Source organism: Mastigoproctus giganteus, chromosome 11, assembly GCF_048544385.1.
Source record: "Mastigoproctus giganteus isolate SK-2022 chromosome 11, ASM4854438v1, whole genome shotgun sequence".
NCBI classification, from domain to species: domain Eukaryota; kingdom Metazoa; phylum Arthropoda; class Arachnida; order Uropygi; family Thelyphonidae; genus Mastigoproctus; species Mastigoproctus giganteus.
The window spans coordinates 110,348,506-110,371,158 of NC_143585.1; the positions used below are offsets into that span (position 1 = coordinate 110,348,506).

Sequence of the window (22,653 nt, forward strand, 5' to 3'; positions counted from 1 at the left end):
GCATCACGATTCATCAAAATCTTTCTGAGATCCTTTTGACGGAAGACCACAGTAGGCATTGAATGGAGCGTGTTGTGAATGGTGATAGGTGTTTTACCAAGATCATTAATACGTGAGTTGGAAGAAAAATGGGATGCTAGCAGGTCAGCTTTATCCTTGGCTATAGTGACAACAGAACCATCTGGTTTGGACAGAGGTGGGAGCAGAGATGGGCAAAAGTTGCGGCCAATAGCTTTGGCAAGAGACCAGAATGCTTGGCTACCATTAGGGCAAGAAGCAAGTTTTCTACTCTTAGCCTGTTCAAACTCTAGTTTGGACTGATTAATAATTGCTTTACAATTGTTGCGAGCTTTGGTGTACGCAGAAAATGAAACTGAAGAATTAGAAACAAGCCAATTACAATATGCAACATTCTTCTCTTTGACAGCCTTAGCACATTTATTGGAAAACCAAGGTTTAGATAAAGGAAGAGATTTTAAAGTGGAGAGTGGTATAAAGGATTCCCCTCCTGCAAGAATAATTTCACTGACACGATCTGAGGAAACGTAGACATCAGAAGTTTTGAAACAGTAATCCGACCAAGGAAAAGAAGAAAAGAAGTAGGTCATCCCATTTTGCATTCTTGTAATGTCAAACAACACGAGGTTGGGAATAGCCGTGAGATAAAGGTTCCATTTGAGAAGAGACAATCACCAAGTTGTGATCTGAAGTGCCTAAAGGACCTCTCACTTCGACCGTGTACTTGGAAGGGTTGTTTGTGAGAAAAAGAGCAAGCGTATTGGCTGTATGATTAGGATTGTCTGGTATTCTTGTAGGTAAATGAACAATCTGTGCAAGGTCATTAGTAATTGCAAAAGCCTCAGCATCTTGACCAGCTGGGTCGGTGTGACTAGAAAACGGAAGCCAGCTGGAGTTGTGAACATTAAAATCACCAAGGAAAATTACCTCACTGTTAGGAATGTTGGACTGGAGAAAGTCAAGTTGCAAAGAGGGGAAGTCAAAGAGCTCCATTAGTGGAATTGGGAGAAGACAACAGATGAATTTGACACAGTGAGGTAGAGAGATTTTAAGCCAGAGAAGATCAAAGAGAGGAGATTCCAAATTGCCAAGTCTCTGAGAGGGAATATCAGAACGGACATATGCACAAGTACCACCTTTGAGGCGAAAGGAATCATACAGCGAATAATTTGGGCATCTGAGATGAGCAGTAGTTGAATCAACCGATAACTGAGATTCTGTCAGAAAAAGTACATGGGGTTTGGCAGACTGCAAGTGGAAATGGACATCGTTGAGATTAGAATTGAGACCACGTATATTTGCGAAATGAATTAAGAAGTCCTTGGGAGGTTTAGATCTTTTTGCAGATAAGCTTGCTCTATTAGTTTGACAATTCATGGTGTATTCAATAGTAAGAAAAAGTGGGTGGGACATGCTGTATGAAGTAATGAAATTTTTGGATATGGCTTACATGTGGTAAGAATATACCCAGATCCTTGACATAACGTGGCCTCGACAATGTTCCCTGCATACACACTACTCGGACTCCCTCCAGTCACTATCTGGCAGAGTAGAGGTAGCAAGATTATACACTAGCTGATCCGGAAGCCTCCTAGAGAGTTACCAATAGGTTCGGTCCGGTGTACTAACTAGCAGCCGGCCTGCGAACACCGTTTTAGAGCTGTACCCTCGAAATGTAAGGAATATTGGATCTCGCCATGACGTAACCTCAAAAGTCATCAGTCATACTGCGTGATGGAAGAGATAGGGAAGGGTTGACCGGAACTTAGCTCTAGAGACTAAACATGGGTTCGACCACTTCAAGCCTCCAATAAGCAAAGTGGTGGTATTTCAACGGTTGATGAGAGTCATCTACCATCTAGTAGTGCCTGGTAACATAGAGGGGGCAGCGTTCCTCCATGTGGTGTGGACGCCACACCTTGACCCCTGGTTACGTTGGTTCACACCTGGGTGGTCACCCACCATGTACTTGTGCATGGAGTTTATACCCAGGATTACTAATAGTCCCACCATCGTGAAGGTGCAAGCAGAGGATTTGGCTGTCACAGACCATTCAGACTTTGCTGAAATTGGGTCCACTTGACTTGAGTGTCACCCGAATATCAGTTCCATCAACGTTTTAGACTCCCAGGTAGCAAGATACCAGTCTATTAACTTTCTGCTAGCCAAAAAGGACACATCAGGGTGACGTCCGGATGAACAAAAACTTGAAATTATTCAAAAGTTTGAAAACGGTGCATCCGTTAAATCTCTAAAGAACCATTATAATGTTGGTGACCAAACCATACGTGACATCGTAAAAAATAAAGGGAAGCATCGTATTAGACATGTGAGTGGTACGTGTTAAGTTTTTTGGTTTTTTTTTCCATGGTTAACTGCGGGTACCGCTGTATCCGCTGATTCGGTATCAGCTTGATACCGAATCAGCGGATACAGGGGCACAACTGTCATAGTAAGGCCACATTTTTGTACTGTATATCAGCTTCATCCTTCCTGGACATACTTTCTTTCAACATCTGGTAAGTGCTAGCCAGAATTTACTTCCATTCCTCCTACAGAGCAGCTGAGGGAGCCAGTTTGGAACAAGGCCATTTTAATTGCAGCTTAATCTGGCTCACTAATTTGTCTCACAGATGTTTAGTTGGTTGAGATCCAGGCTGTGGGTTGGCCATTTCACTTTTTGACATACAGACCAGTCTCGTATATCAAAAACGAATATCAGCATAACAAGATATGATATATCTTACTATTCTGATACTGGGAGGGCTCATTTGATTTTAAAGCTATGTAGTTATTACATAATTTTCCAGTTCAAATAGTCATATACAGGGGATCCTCATTATCTGAGGATAATTGGTTGATACACAAGTTGATGCATATGTTTAAGTTATTAATTCATATTGATAGGAACTGGCAAGAAGTGTCCCCAGGGCAGGGTGTAGTGGCAAGTCATAATCAGTGAGGTTCTAGTATTGGTAAGTTGTGGTTGTTATAGGTTGACAATGGTCCTCTTTGTTCTTTGCCTTCTAAAGAGTTCCTGTGCAAAGGCAGAAAAGTACTTGGAGTTATTTTCATCTTGAATTAGGATTTCTTCCTGATGTTGCAGAAGATTAATAATTCAGGTATAGAGTATGGATCAAAGATGCTCATATTCTGGGCAAACATACATCATATATTCCCATGTATCATCAAGACCAAAGTGGCAGAGAGGGTCATCTGTTATGCCTAATGAGGTTAGCTTTTCTTGAATCAGTAAAAAGGTGGCTTGCAAACTCAGGGAGAACCAGGTTAGAGCTCTTAGGTAGGTGAAGTTGATGTTGGGTAGAAATTTCCTTGTTATAAGACCTTTGGTGGTGGTGTTCCATCTGTTTTGCCAGACCTGCAATAGGTGAGCAAGGAGGTATTGTTTTACAGCCTTGTGATTGTTGGCAGGCTCTGTTGTAAATCCCATAATGGAGGTTCCCTTGGAAAGATGGTAGGAGATACCACATCTAATAATGTCTAGTGTCTAGGAGATACCACATCTCATAATGTAAAGATGGTAGGAGATACCACATCTGATAATCCAGGGAGAGAACCCCAGCTAGGACCTGGAGAGCTGGGGTGCTCACCGTGCAGACTCTGGTGATGGTAAGCAGGATAGCTTGTTGAATGAAGAGTTTCTTTTGATTGTTGACTATGGTAGCTCTGTGGTACCAGACCCCTGCAGCATATCTTATCGCCGAAAGGAAAACAGCTGTGTAGAAAAGGGCGATGTGTCGTTTTAGACCCTCTGATATTTTAAACCAGCTGATATTTTGCCACACTGCCCTCCCTAATGTCAGGAACTATTATGTTGGAGAGGGAAAGCAATGATGTAGGCAGCCTATCACTTAAAATAGTTTGGCTACCTGTCTGGTATCTTCTACAGGTTTAATTTAGCTGCCATATTTTTATAATGGGTGTCATAAATGTACCAGTAGTGCTACACATTAAGTTTTTAAAACAGTGGTGATATTTCAGGATTCTTTCTGAATCCAATCATCAGGCCAGTGGAACCAACCTATATTTTGTCCCACTGCCCTCCCTAATTTAGCATTCAAACGACAAACAAAAAATCAAACAAATTGATTTTTTTAATCATTTACTTTTAAGTTTTTTGTAGGTTTTAAATAATTTTTGCGTTTATCACAGTATTATTGCTCTTGCCACCAAAAATTTCATTTTATCTTGTTTAAACTCCTGGAGAATTCTTGTGGATACATTTGGCAGTCTTTTCATCAAGTAAGTTTGGCTTGATAATTTTTAGCAGTGGCAGAAAACTGCACACCTCAGCTTTCACACTTATTTTAGTACACATGTATATTATGCAGATTTTATTACATGTTGCTTGTTGAATGCATGTTTCCCCACCATAGTAATTACTTTCACTGCCCTTTTCTCCTTTGCTACAACAAAAACTTAAGTTACTGCCTGTAGTCAAGAACCTTAATGCCATTGCAGTTCATGAGTCATGCAACACCTCATGAACTGCAACAGTTAAGTTTCTTGATTTTATTCATTATGGATTTTTTTTTTTTTTTTTTGGATTAAATGTGATATCAACGACAACACCAGCAACAAATAAGTTTCTTTATCTGTCCACTGAAATTGTATCAGTGTGTTCCCTTGCTTCTTAACTCCTTTAACAAATTCATTTGAAAAAGTGTATTTTTGCACAATCAACCACTTAGCAAGCACTTCTAACCCTGTTCCTTTTTCCCTAATAACGCAGCATATAGATGAGCTAAATCATTAAATTCAACATTCGTATTTTAATATTCAGCATGTATGCAGCTCATTAGGTCACAAATTTTCTTGAGCATGTTTGCATCATAGTTTATTCAAATTTATATGACAGTATTATTTATCAAACTGACTTGATAAACTTGCTTGTGTGTATATATGGAACAGCTTAACATAAAGAAATAAATATGAGATTCATTTTTTTGAAATTGACAACAAAAATAAGTTAATAAATAATTTTTTGCTAAAAAAAAGCCTGTTTTTTTGTCATATTGCTATGAAATAATCTACAGACAGGTTTCACAGTTATTTACACATTTCAGTTTTTTCTTATATAGTAATTTATGTGCTAATATTAAAACCAAATTGGTTTTCCTTATTTTAGATTTTAGGAGAAAATGAAGCTCTCTGATAGTCCAAATGAATTTAAGTTGGAAAATGCACCGGTCGATTGTGTGTCGGCAGTGAAATTTGGTCTCAATTCTAACCAGTTTCTTCTCGTATCATCATGGGATTCTACTGTTCGTCTCTTTGATGTAACAAATAATACAATGAGGTTAAAATATAATCATTCAGCCCCTGTTTTAGATTGTTCATTTCAGGTATATATAAAGTTAATGTTTTATACATCTCTTATTTTTGGGCATTTAATTTTCTTATTCTTTGCTGTTACACTAGTTATTGCAGCAGCAGTCTAACAGTATCTATGAGATGGTGCATATTGTATGTGTATTATGTACTCAATTACTGCTTAATTTTTTTGAAATTAAGATTTAATTTTAAAAAAAACTCTTTTACCAAGTGTAGATTTTTTTGTTTAAGATAGTTTATTAAGCTTTTAGTGATAAACATACTTCCATTACTCACTAAATTTGTAAGCTGGTGACATTTCAGGATTCTTGCTGAATCTTATCATCAGTTCAGTGCAACCAACTGATGTTAAAAAATGCAAATGCCAAGTGAGATTATCTGGGAGGTAATCATAGAGGCTCGTAAGGTTTTTATGCCAACAGAGAGATATTGTTCAAGGTTTAGACCAAGATAACTTTAGTGACAGAGAATAAACACATTCACTTTTCCTCCTTGCACACCCCAAACTTTTGAGAAGAGCCTTAATTCACTTGGCATACATGTTTTTCATTGGGGTTTCTGACCTTATACAAAACCTCATAGGTTTTCAAAAGAGGAATAGCTGCTTGCAAACTCTGTGCTAAAAGAAAAATCTAATGTGTTGTCTGTTCTCTTCATTGTATGTGATTATAGTTTATCCACTTTCAGAAAGGAAATATAGGCAAAACATAGAAATAAAATGACTAGCAATAAAAACTGCAGAGATAAACATTTCATATGCTAAACTTTAGACAGATATATATATGTATATATATATTTATTTATTTATATATATATGTATATGTGGCGCTGGTGGCACCAGCTGTATGCTAGCTAAATTAGTGCACTATTAAAATGAATTAATAAATGTTTTCGGGAGTGTTGCTCAAAAAGAAGTTATATTTTAGATAAAATAAGTGTGGGTGAGTGATAGGTTGAGTTGGGACCTAAAGGTGGTTTTATTTTTCGGACTGTGAACTTTTGTAAAATGGCTATCATTATTATGTTCGGACATAGGAAAACATAGGAAATTTCAAGGTCATTAAATTTTTAAGGAACTATAATAAGTCACTGGAATTCTTAGTAGAATAGTTGTGCTACCTGATAGCTTTGATGTAGAAGTTTTCAGGATACCAAATTGTATTTAAAAATACTCACGTGTTGCTGAGTTATACATTATTGGTATTTTCAAGGTCACAGTAATTCTACCAAGTCAGCCATTTGGATGTTTCCAGGAGATAAAAGAACTATAGCAGTGCCACCACCTGCTTGTTCAGTGGTGACTAGAAATTTGGCATAAATTGCGTAAAATTATTAAATTGTGACATCACAAGGAAGCTTCATCACTGAATAAGAGATACTCCATTTATATGGCTGCGGCAGGTTTAGTAGGTCGGTAGCTTAAATCCCAAGCCCGGATAAATGGTGAGGGTTGACGTCAGAAACTATGCCAAAACCAATAGATGTGTTCCGGTTAAGAAGTTAATCCAACTAGAGGAGAAGAAGAGGATGTAAAGTGTGAATTGGGGACATTGAATGCCGACCCCATATAACGTGGGAAAAGGCGAAGACAAAGAAGAGATATATATATATATATATATATATATATCCGATATTTCAAAATAAAACAAAATAAAACATAAGCCAGTAGTATGGTAAAAAATGTAGAGCGAAAAATAAACCGAACAGGAAGGGGGAAGTAAAGGTAATAAGACATAAATGGTAGCCGATAATCCCCTATATAATTTAGCACTTTAATTCCAATTAATAAAACCGATATAAAATTTAAAATAATGCCAATTATAATATGATTTAGCAGTACCCCCCCTCGAAGGTACCAGTTCTGAAAAATGTGAAATATCACCAAAAAAGGGGTTGAAATAACTACTAAAAGAAAAACAAAATATCAAAATAATAGACTGATCATTATGCCCCATATCGACAGAGGACCACGAGGCCAATAATGGTCATGGAATCGCTATACAAATCGTCGCAAAGGCGAAAAGATCGAAGAACCAAACCACCCATTCCTCCTCCGATCGATCCACCAATGCAGAGGATTTGCACGGCGGTGGTCCTTATGCAGCGAGAAATAATTTATAGAACAGACAACACTCTAGATCAGAGCCACACCACTGACATAATGTAAGCTTAGCCAGCTTATATAAAGGAAAGAAAAGAATAAATGGCGGTACAGGCGCTGCTTATTTAGAATATCAACCCACTACTACCACTGATTTAAGCCGACCGGGCTAGCCGAGTGGGTAAAGTACCTGCCCGGCACCCCAAAGGTCGCGGGTTCGATTCCCGCCTCGGGCTTGGATCAAAGTCCTGCAAAAACCTTGGGAGGTGCAATATGGCCACAGAAGCCGATGCGCCAACAACTACCAAATCAAAAAAAAAAAAAAAAAAAAAACCCACTGATTTATATTTAAATAATGGCTTAAAAGTTTAATATAAAATAAGAAAATAAATAAATATTAAGCTATCATTAGAGGCAGCAAAATGCACGTCCTCCACATGAAGCCCAGATATATCCGATATTTCAAAATAAAACAAAATAAAACATAAGCCAGTAGTATGGAAAAAAATGTAGAGTAAAAAATAAACCAAACAGGAAGGGGGAAGTAAAGGTAATAAGACATAAACAGTAGCCGATAATCCCCTATATAATTTAGCACTTTAATTCCAATTAATAAAACCGATATAAAATTTAAAATAATGCCAATTATAATATGATTTAGCGGTACCCCCCCCTCGAAGGTACCAGTTCAAAAAAATGTGAAATATCACCAAAAAAGGGTTGAAAGAACTACTAAAAGAAAAACAAAATATCAAAATAATAGACTGACCATTATGCCCCATATGGTGGATCGATCGGAGGAGGAATGGGTGGTTTGGTTCTTCGGTCTTTTCGCCTTTGCGACGATTTGTATAGCGATTGAAATGCAGCGATTCCATGACCATTATTGGCCTCTTGGTCCTCTGTCGATATGGGGCATAATGTTCAGTCTATTATTTTGATATTTTGTTTTTCTTTTAGTAGTTCTTTCAACCCTTTTTTGGTGATATTTCACATTTTTTGGAACTGGTACCTTCGAGGGGGGGGTACCGCTAAATCATATTATAATTGGCATTATTTTAAATTTTATATCGGTTTTATTAATTGGAATTAAAGTGCTAAATTATATAGGGGATTATCGGCTACTGTTTATGTCTTATTACCTTTACTTCCCCCTTCCTGTTTATTTTTTGCTCTACATTTTTCTTCCCCCTTCCTGTTTGGTTTATTTTTTGCTCTACATTTTTTGCCATACTACTGGTTTATGTTTTATTTTGTTTTATTTTGAAATATCGGATATTATATCTGGGCTTCATGTGGAGGATGTGCATTTTGCTGCCTCTAATGATAGCTTAATATTTATTTATTTATTTATTTTCTTATTTTATGTTAAACTTTTAAGCCATTATTTAAATATGTATATATATACACACCTAGCATTTCTAGGCTTGAGCCCTAAATAACATAAATTCAAGATCATTTGTGAAATATATCATCAGGCTTATACAGCTCATAAAACTAATGTCCTGTTAAGTTTGTCAGTGACAGAAATGTTCAGTAGATTCACCAGGCAAGCCTGGTAAATTGTGAGCGAAAAGAATTTATTTAATTGCATCCTGTAGCTTTAAAGTAGAAATAAAATTCTTCTAAATTTACACGTTTATTCTTTCATAAAAAATGTGCAGAACCTTTAAAAAACGTCAATTATCTCAAGTTAACAAATTGTCTTTTTACATAATCTCACTTTTTTTTTTTTTACTACACATTAACTTATTCCATAAGTCTATCTATATCTAAAAACAGCTTTTCCCATGTAAACAAAAATAGGAACATTGTATGCAATATAATATCACATCATGCATGTGTTAGTGATGTGAAAGTAACAAAAAACTATGTTGATAATATTGCATAAATATTGACTAAGGAAACAATGATAAGATAGCAAGACAAAACTAATGCAATCAAATTAAAAAATACTGTAAGCGTATGGATTCTTTCTTGCATATTTATAACTTATTCAATTCATTATTATGCTTAATGGTAGTGTTACATTACTTATATAAATAAAAGTGAAAATTAGATGCATTTTTCCACAAGATGATTATGAATTATTAGGGTGTAAGCAGTCAGTTATTCATAAAATGTATTGTAAATCTTTCCCCACCATGTTATTACTTAGTTGCATTTTCAAGGTTATTGTTTTATAATATGTATTTAACAGTCAATTATGTTGAATTGACTGTTAAGTACATATTAAAGAGTCAATTATGTTGAATGTTTAAACAGTTTTTTTATCTTTACTTGTATTATTACCTTGAGCTGCTTGTTAGTGCTGTACTTGTAGGCTACTGGGTCCATGTAACACAAAATTTCTGGGTAGACTGCTGGGTATATGTCTGCTAGTGTTAAACCAATGGTAGTGACTTCAAGAAAATTTTTTGCATATTTTTATCAGCTTAATCCACAGTAAAGGCCTTTTTCCATGAGTAGCTGTGTTGACTGTCAATGGCCAGTGGATGGAATATCATGCAAATGGAGTCATCTCCATGAGCCACTGACATTGAATTTACATCATCACTGCATCTGGCACAGTTTGTTTCTTGCTCATAGTGGAGCACATAGCAGAGTGATTAGAAAACCATTGCTTTTAACCACTTACCAATGTGAGACTATACAGAAAAATATTAATTACTGCCTCAATAAAGGGTGTATGTCAGATTTTACCAACTCAGACATTTCATTAATTAAGAAAATAAAGAATTTCTCAATGTACTATTAAGCTGCCTTTCAAACAAATTTCAGAATTCTCAGTGGGCGCAGGTGCCTTTCACATACACCTCTTTACCTGGGGAGTGGCAGGCGGCAACTGATATTATAGCAAAAGGGAGAAAAATTGCATGTAGTTTAATACTGTTTGTTCAACAGAGAGTATCTGAGTTTTATTGGATCAGTTGTACTGTCATTTGTATAACTATCAAGATAGATCTAATCACACCTTCATATTCTGTTTGTATGTAATAAATCTTGGTTTCACAAAAATAATCATTTACTATTATTTGTACTTGAAATTTTTATTATATATGCATGTGTGTGTGCATACATGTGCTTAAATTTATTTATTTCTATGTTTTGGAATGTACAAGCTCCTCTTCCTAACAAAATTTCTGGGTAGGCTACTGGGTCCACTACTTGATAGGAATGACAATTATTTATGATTCTGCATAGGTTTGTTGACAAATTGAATAAATAATTTGCATTTACAGTAAACCCTCGCTAATCCAGAGTAATTGGAGGGAGGTCATCCGGATTAGTGAAAAGATAGCCCTAAAAGACAAAAAAAAAAAAAAAACAACTTGGAACACAAATAAATGGAAAATTGAATGATATAAGTAGTGCTGATGAAAATAAATAAAACAAAATCACTGTAGTGTCTTTTTATATTTTTTAAATAAAGGCTCTTTAAAGCCTGATAAATGTATAAATAGACATCAGGTGGTGCTGGCATTGCACACCAATGCAACTTGATTGTTTTTGTGAATACCACTTAAATACAGCTTCTTACAACACTTCTTTTGGCTTTTTTAATGTCTCTCTATTTTAATACACTGCTTTTATCACTCCCCACATCGAATTTTAAAGGAAATGTCTTTATAGATTCTTTTTGTTTTTTAATGTCTGACACAGCCTCTTAGCCAATACCAAATTCTTCAGCAATTTTTTTTTTTTCTATCAACACCATTTTTCAAGTTAAATATAGTTAAAGTAAAGTGCTCTTTTTTTATTTCACTTTTTAATTCTTTAGAACCCATAATTATATAAAATGTTAATTAATGTTAACTTATGTACATATATACATATAAAGAAGTATGCAAATGAAGCGATATAAACAATAGCATCTGTCCGACTCAGAGTCAACAACGATGTTGAACAACACGCAAGGCAATGTAATGTATGTTCCATCTCTCTCTGCACAGCCAATCAGTGCGCAGTGAGAGTTACTTATCTGCCTTCCTAAATCCCGTGTGTCTTTCAAAGTACCCAACTGTGAACAGCATTTTCATATTTTAATCTGGATTATCTGACATCCAATTAACTGTAACCGGATTAGTGAAGGTTTACTGTATTTTTTTTTTTTTATGTGAACCCCAAACACGAGAGGTATTAGAACCTATAGTACTTAGTACCGTGCTTGGGTTAGGGTTGAAGGAGAAGTATGGGGGGAGGGGGATGCAGGAAACTTTTGCTCTAGAGACTAAACATGGGTTCCACCACTTCAAGCCTCCAATAAGCAAATGGTATTTTCATACTTGAAGCAATTTTTAGAGGTGAGAATAACAACCATCTGCCTAATTCTGACTGGGAGTTCAATGATTTTATGATAACTCAAAAGAAGCTGAAAGAAAAAAAATGTCTGTGTATGTGTATATAAAATTTAAGTAAAATTGATAAAAAAAATAGTAAAAGAATGAAAAAACAGAAACAAGAAAAAATCAGAATAGCAAACTTTGGTGGATGCAAAGCAATACACACCACATGTTGCAAAAACATAATTTAAGTATAATTAAACCAATATATACCACAGCAATAAACCAAGGTGGTGGGGATGAATAAGGATAAAAGGTATTTCAGAAGAAAAACACTCCCACTCCTAATGTAGTTTAGATGAAATGCTATTTAAATTTAGGGTGCCCTCCCACCAGATCCAAAGATCCAAATTATGTGACCTATCACCAAACAGAGCTGAAAACTGACCAGAACAACAACTATTTTCTTTATTAATTTAAATCACACACACACACACTCACACTCTCTCTCTCTCTCTCTCTCTCTCTCTCTCTCTCTCTCTCTCTCTCTCTCTCTCTCTCTCTCTCTCTCTGTTTCAGTTGGAAGACACTAGGTTTTTATCTCACTTACTTTAGGTTATTTGTAGAATGGACCTTTTTTTTTATTTTAAAATTGGCCTAAATATTATCATATAGCTTTTATGATTTCTAAACTTAAATTCTGTCTAATCAGCTGCTCCCTCCCCCCCCCAAGTTGGAATATTGATCTCTGTCATTGGTGTTGCAGATTTTATTTGAAGGAACGAAACAAAGAAGCACAGGGGTTGTGTGTTTGCTCTCTGGGACACAGATTTAGCTTCACCAGCTGTACGATTTCAGTGGTGTCACTATACACATAATTGCTGTATTATTATTATTTTATTTTCTTTAGATAAAATCAGTTCATGTTTGTTTTAAGAAGCACACCAGTAATGTTTTTAGACTCAACCGAGTATGGTGAATAACTTTCCAAGTGAGAAAAAGAGTGCTTAGGCAAAATTGAAATTTAGAATTAATAAAACCTAAAAGGTAACACACAGTCCAATTCTAACATTAAATTCAAAAATGTCAGCTAAAATGTGACAAAAAATGGTCCAGATGACAAGCCTAAACCTAAAAGTAAAGCAAGATAGACCCCTGGTGCCTTTGAATTTAAATGCTCTTTATATTAAATATTATTCACTTTCATTTTCAAATTTTTTCAATTACTTCAAAAGTAGTTGCCATGAAGTGTGCCAAATTTGAAATGTATGTATTTTGCTTCTCACAGAGTAGTAAACATCTTTAGCAAATATTGTTTCCTTTCCATCTTTATTTATTCAAAAACATAAACAAGTCTTTTTAAACAACTCATTTGAGACTGTAGACATTTGTATTGCGTGTGGGAGAAGAAAAGCAAATCTTGAACTGTAAACAAATGCTAATTTTTGTAATTCAAAAATTTGTGGTGTCAGCAAGTATAAGATTTGCCAGTTTTGTAGTACGAACAGGAATTGTTCAACATCCACTTTGTAGATGGAGCCACAGGTAGATGTTAATTGTTAAACGAATAGTTGTCTAAGATGATAAAGTATTTTATTGTGATTAACAATATGCACTTTTAACTATTTAAATGCTTAACAATTTGCATGATCGCACAATCGTGTCCTTTGTTCCAGGGGGAAAAAAAATAATAAATAATAATAATAAAACTATGCTACCAATTGCGAAATTGCCTCCTTAAAAGAAAGAACTAATTGCATTGCACTTGCTTGCTCACTCTATGTTCCCATGTTGCACACTACAGCTCATACACTCATTGCCATGCGTCACATTTAAGACATTCAGAAGTCATCATTTTATCATTATCAACTTCGAGTTTATTTGTGTTTTGTTTTTTATAGTAAGCAATAATTTAAGGATTTATAATTATGTCACAGTCAGGAAGAAGTTTCCGCTGCCATGCTACTATGATCTGTCATGTTGAATGTACCTTGAGTCCAAGAAGATACACGCCTTTTCAGGTTTCTGCAAATCTATTTAGGATCGGTCTGAAATGGTGAATTCAAAGAAAATTTATAAGTTTCCTCAGATACAAGAAATGACAAATGGATTCAACATGTACTGGCTTACCTGCTTGCAACAAAACATGTACCACATTTCTTTAGAGAAACTTTAAATTCGCATACTAATGAGGGAATGAAATTTAAAAGAGAAATTCAGGTATGCATTAGTTTCAGATCTGTGGTTGAATTTTTTAGAGAACAATAAAGATCCAGACTATCAGATTACAGTTGTAAATATTTTGATGAACTTCAAGAAGTTGGGCCGCAACATGATTGTCACAGTACATTTTTACACTTCCACATTTGAGAGTGCAAGTGAAGAAACGGTTGAGAGGTTTAAACAAGACATTAAACACATGCAGTTGAGGTACCAGTTGAGTTGAAATGTCAAAATCAGGGCTGATATTTGCTGGATACTGAAGAGGTATTCTATAGTAGAAGCATCTGCAAGAAAACGAAAGAAACAAAACACTAATAATGAAAGTTTGCCCGAGTTTTTAAAGTGAAAGGTGAGTTTTTAGTGTACTTTTTAATCTGCTCTTTTCAGTAGTATTTTATAGAGATGACAATGAATTGTCCAAAAATTTTCGGGAAAATATCAGGCAATAAAAACTGTGGTACCAATTGCGAAATTTTTGCAACAGGTACAGTTCGAATACAGCTATTTGCATAGAGAATTAAGTTTTTAGTATACTTTTTAATACTCTGCCCTTTTCAGTAGTGTTTTATAGAAATGACAATGAATTGTCCAAAAATTTTTCAGACTATATCAGGCAATAAAAATGACAAAACATGGACTACATTTCTTTAAGACAGCTAGAGAAAAACATTGCTACCAATTGCGAAATTATCGCAATGGGTACTGCTAGTTATTTTTTAATGACAGCTTTTTAACTGAAATTAAAGCACAAAAGGTAGAACCATAAAGGCATTTTTCTAAATGTAAAGTTGCTGTTGCTTCTTTTTTATTATAATGTTAGTTCCTAACAGTAGGTTTTTTTTTTTATTAGGATGCTGTTCATGCATGGAGTGGAGGATTGGATCATCAGGTTAAAGTGTTTGATTTTAACTCCAGCTCAGGTTGGTGAAGAATTATATATAATTTTGTATCATAAAAAAAAAAAAAAAAAATTTTTAATGCAAAAACTTTTGTTATTAATGCCAACATATTGTTCAAATTACATACTGCACAGGAAAAGGAGGCTTCCTTGACAATATTGTGATTTCACCTATTGTCACTCACTTTGAGAGTTCTTGGTTATTGGTCTACTCAAATTCACAAAAAGTAAGTAAAGGTCTACTTAGATTTAAAAAAGGTTCCATCATAGACTGAAAGAATTTCTAAAGTCTTCTTCAGTCCTGGTATAATTAGCCAATTTCAGGCAGAGAGAATAGAGTTTTTTGCCACGAGTTATTCTGGGATTTTCAGCCAACACAATATGCAGATCAGCCCACAAACATGCAGTTGTATACACACATAGTACATAGACTTAAAATTGTAACACGCAATATGGTCTTAAGTGGTTGATGTGCCTAAAACTCTACAACAGGAAAAGAAAGATTACAGAATACTTATTAGTTTACAGTTATTATTAATGCCTTTCTTAATCCATATATAGATGCGTTATAGCTTAATTGAAGTCAGATTTCTTATTCATGATGTCGTGAATAAATGCCTTTTTTAATCCACATATTAGCATTTGCATTAGCAAGGGCATGTGATGCAAGAAAGAGCTTATATAGCATCAGCCAAAAACACACACCCTTCTCATTTCACCCATCCACTCACTCCAAATGTTTGTCTAGTTCTGCCTTAAATCTGTTTTAAGATATCAACTTCTACAACAAGGGATGGAAGTCTGTTCCACCAACCAACTACCCGCTGGCTAAAGGCAAACTTCCGCACATATATCCTGCATCTGTCTTTCCTCAATTTGAATTTATGCCCTCTCAGGTGATTATTCTGAGCAAGAGGAAGAATCCCATCAGCATTGAACATGCCCAAACGATTCAAGGCTTTATACACCTCAATCAGATCACCTCGCTGGTGCCTAGTCTTCAGACACTAATTTGCAAAACTTAAGCCTTTCTTCGTAAGAGCAACCCTTTGTTCCATTCACTAATCTTGTTGCCCTTCTCTGTACTCGTTCCAACATCTCTACAACTTTCTTAAAATGAGGCCTCCAGACCTGTATACAGTACTCAAGGCGTGGCCTGACCATTGCCTTATACAAGGGGATAATCACCTCCTTATCCTTGCTAGAAAAATTTCTGTATATCATTGACAAAACACCATGAGCTACTCTTGCAGACCGTCTGCACTGCTCAGAAAACTTCATATCTGCCTGCGAAAAAACCCCCAGGTCCTTTTTCACTCTCGTTCCACACAGTTGATACGTTACTCTGGGGTTACTGCTTCCCATATGCAGTATAATTCCAATTTAGATTTTTTAATTTGGATTTTACATTTGTCAATGTTAAACTTCAGTTACCACCTCTCAGCCAATCTGCTTAACTTTTCTAGATCCTGTTGCAGCAGCGTACTATCATTAGTGTCAATAACAACCCTGCCGACCTTCGTATCATCTGCAAACTTGGACATTAAGCCTGATATACCCTCATCAATATCATTAATGAATACAGAAAACAACAGCAGACCCAAAACTGAATCCTGGGGAACTCCAGTAATAACATTAGTCCACAAAGCGCAGTGTCCATTGATTACCACTCTCTGTCTTCTCCCAATCAACCATCCCTTTAGGCGCCTCTGTAGCCAGGTGGGAAGGAGCAGCAGTGCGTGGCACATGCTTCTTGATTAGACCGTGGTTCGAGCCCGTCACCACCTAATACGGAGGATGCGGAAAGGTCAGGGAATGACCACCGCATATAACCGGAGCAATATGGCCTTAGTTGCTAATGCTCCTAAAAACCAAAAATAACAATAACCATCCCTTTATCCATAGCAGCAATTTGGCTTCAATGCTACACTGCTCCAATTTGTACAAATCTTCCATGTACAAAAGTATCAAAAGCCTTTCTAAGATCCAAATATATGATATCAAAATTATTATTTGCATCCAATTCCTTTGTGGTTACCTCATAGTATCCAATCAAATTGGTCAGACAAGACTTCCCCTTAACAAACCCATGCTGTGTGCCAAGCTATAACTGAAGTATTGTCTAGATGATTCTGCAGTGCTTCTTTTTTAACCTCATTAACCAGTGCCTCCATTAATTTCTCGGCGCCTCCGTAGCCAGGTGGGCAGGAGCAGCAGTACATAGCACACGCTTCTTGATTAGACCGGGGTTCGAGCCCGTGACCACCAAATACGGAGGTTGCAGAAACGTCAGGGAACGACCACTGCCATATCCCCGGAGCAATATGGCCTTAGTTGCTGATGCTCCTAAAAACCAAATAATAAACAAACAACATTAATTTCTCTGGAACAGAAGTTAAACTAACAGGTCTGTAATTACCCGTGTCTCCCTTTGATCCTCCTTTGTGGATTGGGGTCACATTTGCACATCTCCAGTCCATGGGTACCTCCCCTGAGTCCAGGGAAACGCTATAATTATGGCTAATGGTTTGCTTGCTTACTTTGCCGCCTCCTATTAATATAACTGGATAGATTCCATCCACTCCAGGTGCCTTTCTTATGTTTATCTTCAACAATTTCTCCTCCATTTTACTTTCAGTTATTATAAGATTATCTAGCTTACTGCCAGAGTTTAATACACTTCTGGCATTCCCCTCCCTGAATAACTCCTCATGTGTGAATGAGGAGATGCAAAATATTCATTTAGTTTGTTAGCAACCTGAGCAGGATCATCAACAGTTGAACCATCGATATCAAGTGGACCAATCTGATTCCCCTTCCTTCTAGAGTTTACATAAGTAAAGAACTCTTTGCTGTTTTTCTTTACATCCTTTGCAAAGATTTCTCGTAATCTGCCTTTGCTTGCCTAACCTCCTTTGTGACAGTCCAGCTTATATCTATTATAGGCTTCTGTGTCACTTAATTTATATGTATCCCATGCATTTTTCTTCTCTGCCACATGTCTAATTAGTTCATCTGACATCCATTTAGGCCTAAATCTTGAACAGTATTTCTTAGTTGGTATTAAAAGCCTAGTAGCTTCCAAGATAAATCCTTTGAATGCTTCCCATTTTGAATTTGCTGTTGATAAGATCATCAGTTGGTCCCACAGTATAGAATTTAAATACTGTCTCAGATCACTGTAGTCACCTTTACGAAAGCAAAAACCCTTCCCTTTACCCCTGATGGTAGTTACCTCTCTGAGTAAATCCCACTTCAGCACACCGTGATCACTGCCACCTAGTGGTTCCTTTATCTGCAGATCCTTAATGCATGAGGAATCACTACTGATAATTAGATCAAGAGTATTACTCCCTCTAGTTGCCTCCCAAACATGCTGATATAGAAAACAGTCATCCAATAAATCCACAAAAGCCTTGCTAGTGTGAGTGACCAACCCACAAATTCTAGTCAGTTTTTTGGGAAATTAAATCTCCCATTAAAAAACACTCTTATTTACTGGCCCACTCTATTTCTTTGCACAGTTGCTCATTATAGTCATCAGATTCATTAGGCCTATAACACACACTCTCATTTTTCCTTTCCCAGTGCTTATGTCACACCAGACAGTCTCAACATTGCATTGTCCCCCAACATCAATTGGATGCACTTCCTTAGATTTTATGTGTTTCTTAACTAACAGCATAACCCTCCTCCCTTCCTTCCTGTCTATCCTTTCTGTATACATTGTACTCCCCAAATTCCAATTCTGCACTGCTTATGTCTGTGTGACACCACGTCTCTGATATCCCAACAATATCTTCCTTTGATGTCTTGACTAGCACTTCAAGCTCATCAGATTTATTAACTACACTCCTAGAATTGGTGTACATGCACCTGGTTCTACTCTTAGTTACCCTAACACAGCCCGTGTATTTACTTGTTCCACTATGACTCCCAGCAGTCCTGGAAATCCCCATTGCCTTGCTTTCCAGGCTGCTGCTCAATTGCATTTCAATAGAAGCAGTGAAAGAATCACTTCCACCTCTGCCAGCAGCTACTGTTAATCTGTTAGTCCGTGTATCCCCCCAAGCTAACAGTTTTCCGACCCACCCAACTCTGCTTTGATAGCATCAGCAAATATTCTTGCACCCTTTCTATTTAAGTGTATCCCATCCCTGTAGAAGCAGTCTCCCCTGTTAACAAGCGCAGACGAGACCGAGAAAATTTCTACCCCTTGAGCCTTGCACAATCTCTCCATTGCCGATTTGATCGACAATGCTGTCATCATATACTCCCTCCTATCGTGTCTGGGCAGAATTGCAGACACTTTCAAATTCAAATTCACCCCTAACTCACAGCTTTTTTTCAACATTGACCTGTACTTGTTAAGTAATTCTGCCAGTCTCCTACTCTTAATATCATTAGTGCCAACGTGTAGAACAATATCACCCTTTGTGCCCTTAAAAGATGATATCTGCTCTACAACGTAGTAGTAGCGGCATGTGATGCAAGAAAGCAAATGTATGAGCTTATGCAGCATCAGCCAAAAAAAAAATCGCACCATTCCCTCTAAATGCCTGTCCAGTTCCTCCTTAAATTTATTCAACCTATCAACTTCCACGACAGATGGAACTTTGTTCCAGCAATTAACCACCCGCTGGCTCAAGGCAAATTTCCGCACATCTATTCTACATCTGTCCTTTCTTAATTTGAATTTATGCCCCCTTAGGTTCGTAATCTGAACAAGTGGAAGGATCCCATCAGAATTCAGCGTGCTCAACCCATTCAAGGCCTTATACACCTCGATCAGATCACCGCGCAGGTGCCTAGTCTCCAGCCACTGCAGTTTGCAGAACTTAAGCCTCTCTTGATAAAAGGATCCCTTCATTCCCCTCACCAATCTTGTTGCCTTTCTCTGTGCATGCACAAGTAAATCTACATCCTTCCTAAAATGAGGCCTTCAGACCTGTACGCAGTACTCAAGGGGTGGCCTGACCATTGCCTTATACAGAGGGATAATCACCTGTTCCCTGCTAGCAAAATTCCTATATATCATTGATAAAACCCCATGACCTGCCCTGGCAGCATGTCTGCATTGCTCAGAAAACTTCATATCTGCCTGCACAATTACTCCCAGGTCTTTTTCATTTCCTACCACCTTAAGTGTAGTACCACACAGTTGGTACGTTTCCCTGGGGTTACTTCTACCCATATGCAGTACTTTGCATTTGTCAAGGTTAAACTTCAGTTGCCCCTTCTCAGCCCATCTCCCCAACTTTTCCAGATCCTGTTGCTGCAGAATACTGTCATTACTGTTATTAACAACCCTGCCAACATTTGTATCATCTGCAAACTTTGACATTAAGCTTGATATACTTTCATCAATATCATTGATAAATATACAAAACAACAATGGGCCCTACACTAAACCCTGGGGGACACCGCTAATAACATTAGTCCACGAAGAGCAGTGTCCATTGATTATCACTCTCTGTCTTCTCCCACTCAACCATCCTTTTATCCATTGTACCAACTTGCCCTTAATGCCATACTGCTCCAATTTGTACAGTAGTCTTCCATATGTATCAGAAACAAAAGCTTTCCTGAAATCCAAGTGTATGATATTGAAATTATTTTTTGCATCCAGTTCCTTTTTTTTTTTTTTTTTTTTACCACATCACAGTATCCAATCAAATTGGTCACACAAGACTTCCCCTTAACAAACCCATGCTGTGTTTGAATGATTACTACAGTCTTGTCTAGATGATGCTGCAACGCATCTTTAACCAGCGACTCCATTATTTTCTTTGGAACAGAAGTCACACTATCATGTCTGTAATTACTCGTGTCACCCTTTGTGAATTGGGGATACATTTGCATATCTCCAGTCTGTGGGGACCTCCCCTGAATCCAAGGATGCTCTCATAATTATGGCGAAGGGTTGCTTATTTCCTTTGCTGCCTCCTTTAATATAACTGAATAGATCCCATCCATCCCATGCCTTTTTTATTTTTAACTTTAACAATTTCTCCTCCACTTTGCTCTCAGTTATTACAAAATCATTTAACTCCCTGTTAGAGTTTGATAAACATCTGGCCTTCTCCTCCTTGAATAACTTCTCATGTGTGAATGTAGAAGCAAAATACTCATTTAGTTTGGCAGGTATCTGAGAATGATCATCTACAGTCAAACCATTGATATTAAGTGGACCAATCTGATTCATCCCCTTCCTTTTAGAGTTTATATAAGTAAAGAAGTCTTTACTGTTTTTCTTTGCATCCTTTGCAAAAGATTTCTCATAATCTGTCTTCGCTTGCCTAACCTCTTTGTTACTTGATTACAGACTAGCTTATATCTACTGTAGGCTATGGGCTGATAATTTATATGCATACCATTCATTTTTCTTCTCTGCCACTAGTCTCATTAGTTCATCTGACATCCATTTGGGCCTAAACCTAGAACAGTATTTCTTAGTTGGAACAAAAAGCCTAGTAGCTCTAAGATTACTCTCCTGAATGCTTCTCATTTAGAATTTGCTGTTGGTAACATCATCACTTGGTCCCACTGTATAGAATTTAAAATATCTCTGAGACCATTGTAGTAACCTTTACGAATGCAAAAACCCTTCCCTTTACCCCTGATGGTAGTTACATCTTTAAATAAATCCCACATCAGTATACTGTGATCACTGCTACCTAGTGGCTCCTTTATCTGTAAATACCTAATGCATGAGTAATCACTGCTGATAATCAGATCAAGAGTGTTACTCCTTCTGGTTGCCTCTGACATGCCACTCTAGAAAAAAATCATCCAATAAATCCACAAAAGCCTTGCCAGTGTGCGAGTGACCAATCCACAAGTTACAGTCAATATCTGAGAAGTTAAAATCTCTTATTATAAGACACTGATTTGTTGGCCCACTCTATTTCTCTGTATAATGGTCCTTGAGGTTGTCACAGACATTCTCTCAGATATGCCAGACAAGCTGTACTTGCTACCTGGGAGTCTAAAACGCTGATGGAACTGATATTCGTGTGACACTCAAGTCAAGTGGACCCAATTTCGGCGAAGTCCGGACGGTCTGTGACAGCCAAATCCTCTGCTTGCACCTTCATGATGGTGGGACTATTAGTAATCCTGGGTATAACCTCCATGCACAAGTACATGGCGGGTGACCACCCAGGTGTGAACCCAGGCACCGCCCCTCTATGTTACCAGCAGTACTAGGTGGTAGATGACTCTCATCAATCGGTGAAATACCACCACTTTGCTTATTGGAGGCTTGAAGTGGTCGAACCCATGTTTAGTCTCTAGAGCTAAGTTCCGGTCAACCCTTCCCTATCTCTTCCATCATGCAGTATGATTGATGACTTTTGAGTTTATGATGAACGTCGTGGCGAGATCCAATATTCCTTACATTTCGAGGGTACAGCTCTAAAACGGTGTTCGTAGGCCAGCCGTTAGTTAGTACACCGGACCGAACCTATTGGTAACTCTCTAGGAGGCTTCCGGATCAGTTAGTGTATAATCTTGCTACCTCTACTCTGCCAGATAGTGACTGGAGGGAGTCCGGGTAGTGTGTATGCGGGGAGCATTGTCGAGGCCACGTTATGTCAAGGATCTGGGTATATTCTTACCACATATACGCCATATCCAAAAATTTCATTACTTCATACAGCATGTCCCACCCACTTTTTCTTACTATTGAATACACCATGAATTGTCAAACTAATAGAGCAAGCTTATCTTCAAAAAGATCTAAACCTCCCAAGGACTTCCTAATTCATTTCGCA

General features: G+C 37.1%; 1 protein-coding gene across 2 annotated transcripts in view; it reads left to right on the forward strand.

Annotated features, from left to right (window-relative positions):
* Nucleotides 1-22,653, forward strand: part of Bub3 (mitotic checkpoint protein Bub3) — a 76,201-nt gene that overhangs the window by 11,986 nt on the left and 41,562 nt on the right. For both annotated transcript variants that reach the window (XM_090385449.1, XM_090385448.1), the window contains exons 2-3: nucleotides 5,168-5,384; nucleotides 14,831-14,900. In XM_090385449.1, coding sequence (XP_090241575.1) covers nucleotides 5,181-5,384; nucleotides 14,831-14,900 — 274 coding nt within the window. In that variant the 5' untranslated portion in view covers nucleotides 5,168-5,180. The remainder of the gene's footprint in view (nucleotides 1-5,167; nucleotides 5,385-14,830; nucleotides 14,901-22,653) is intronic.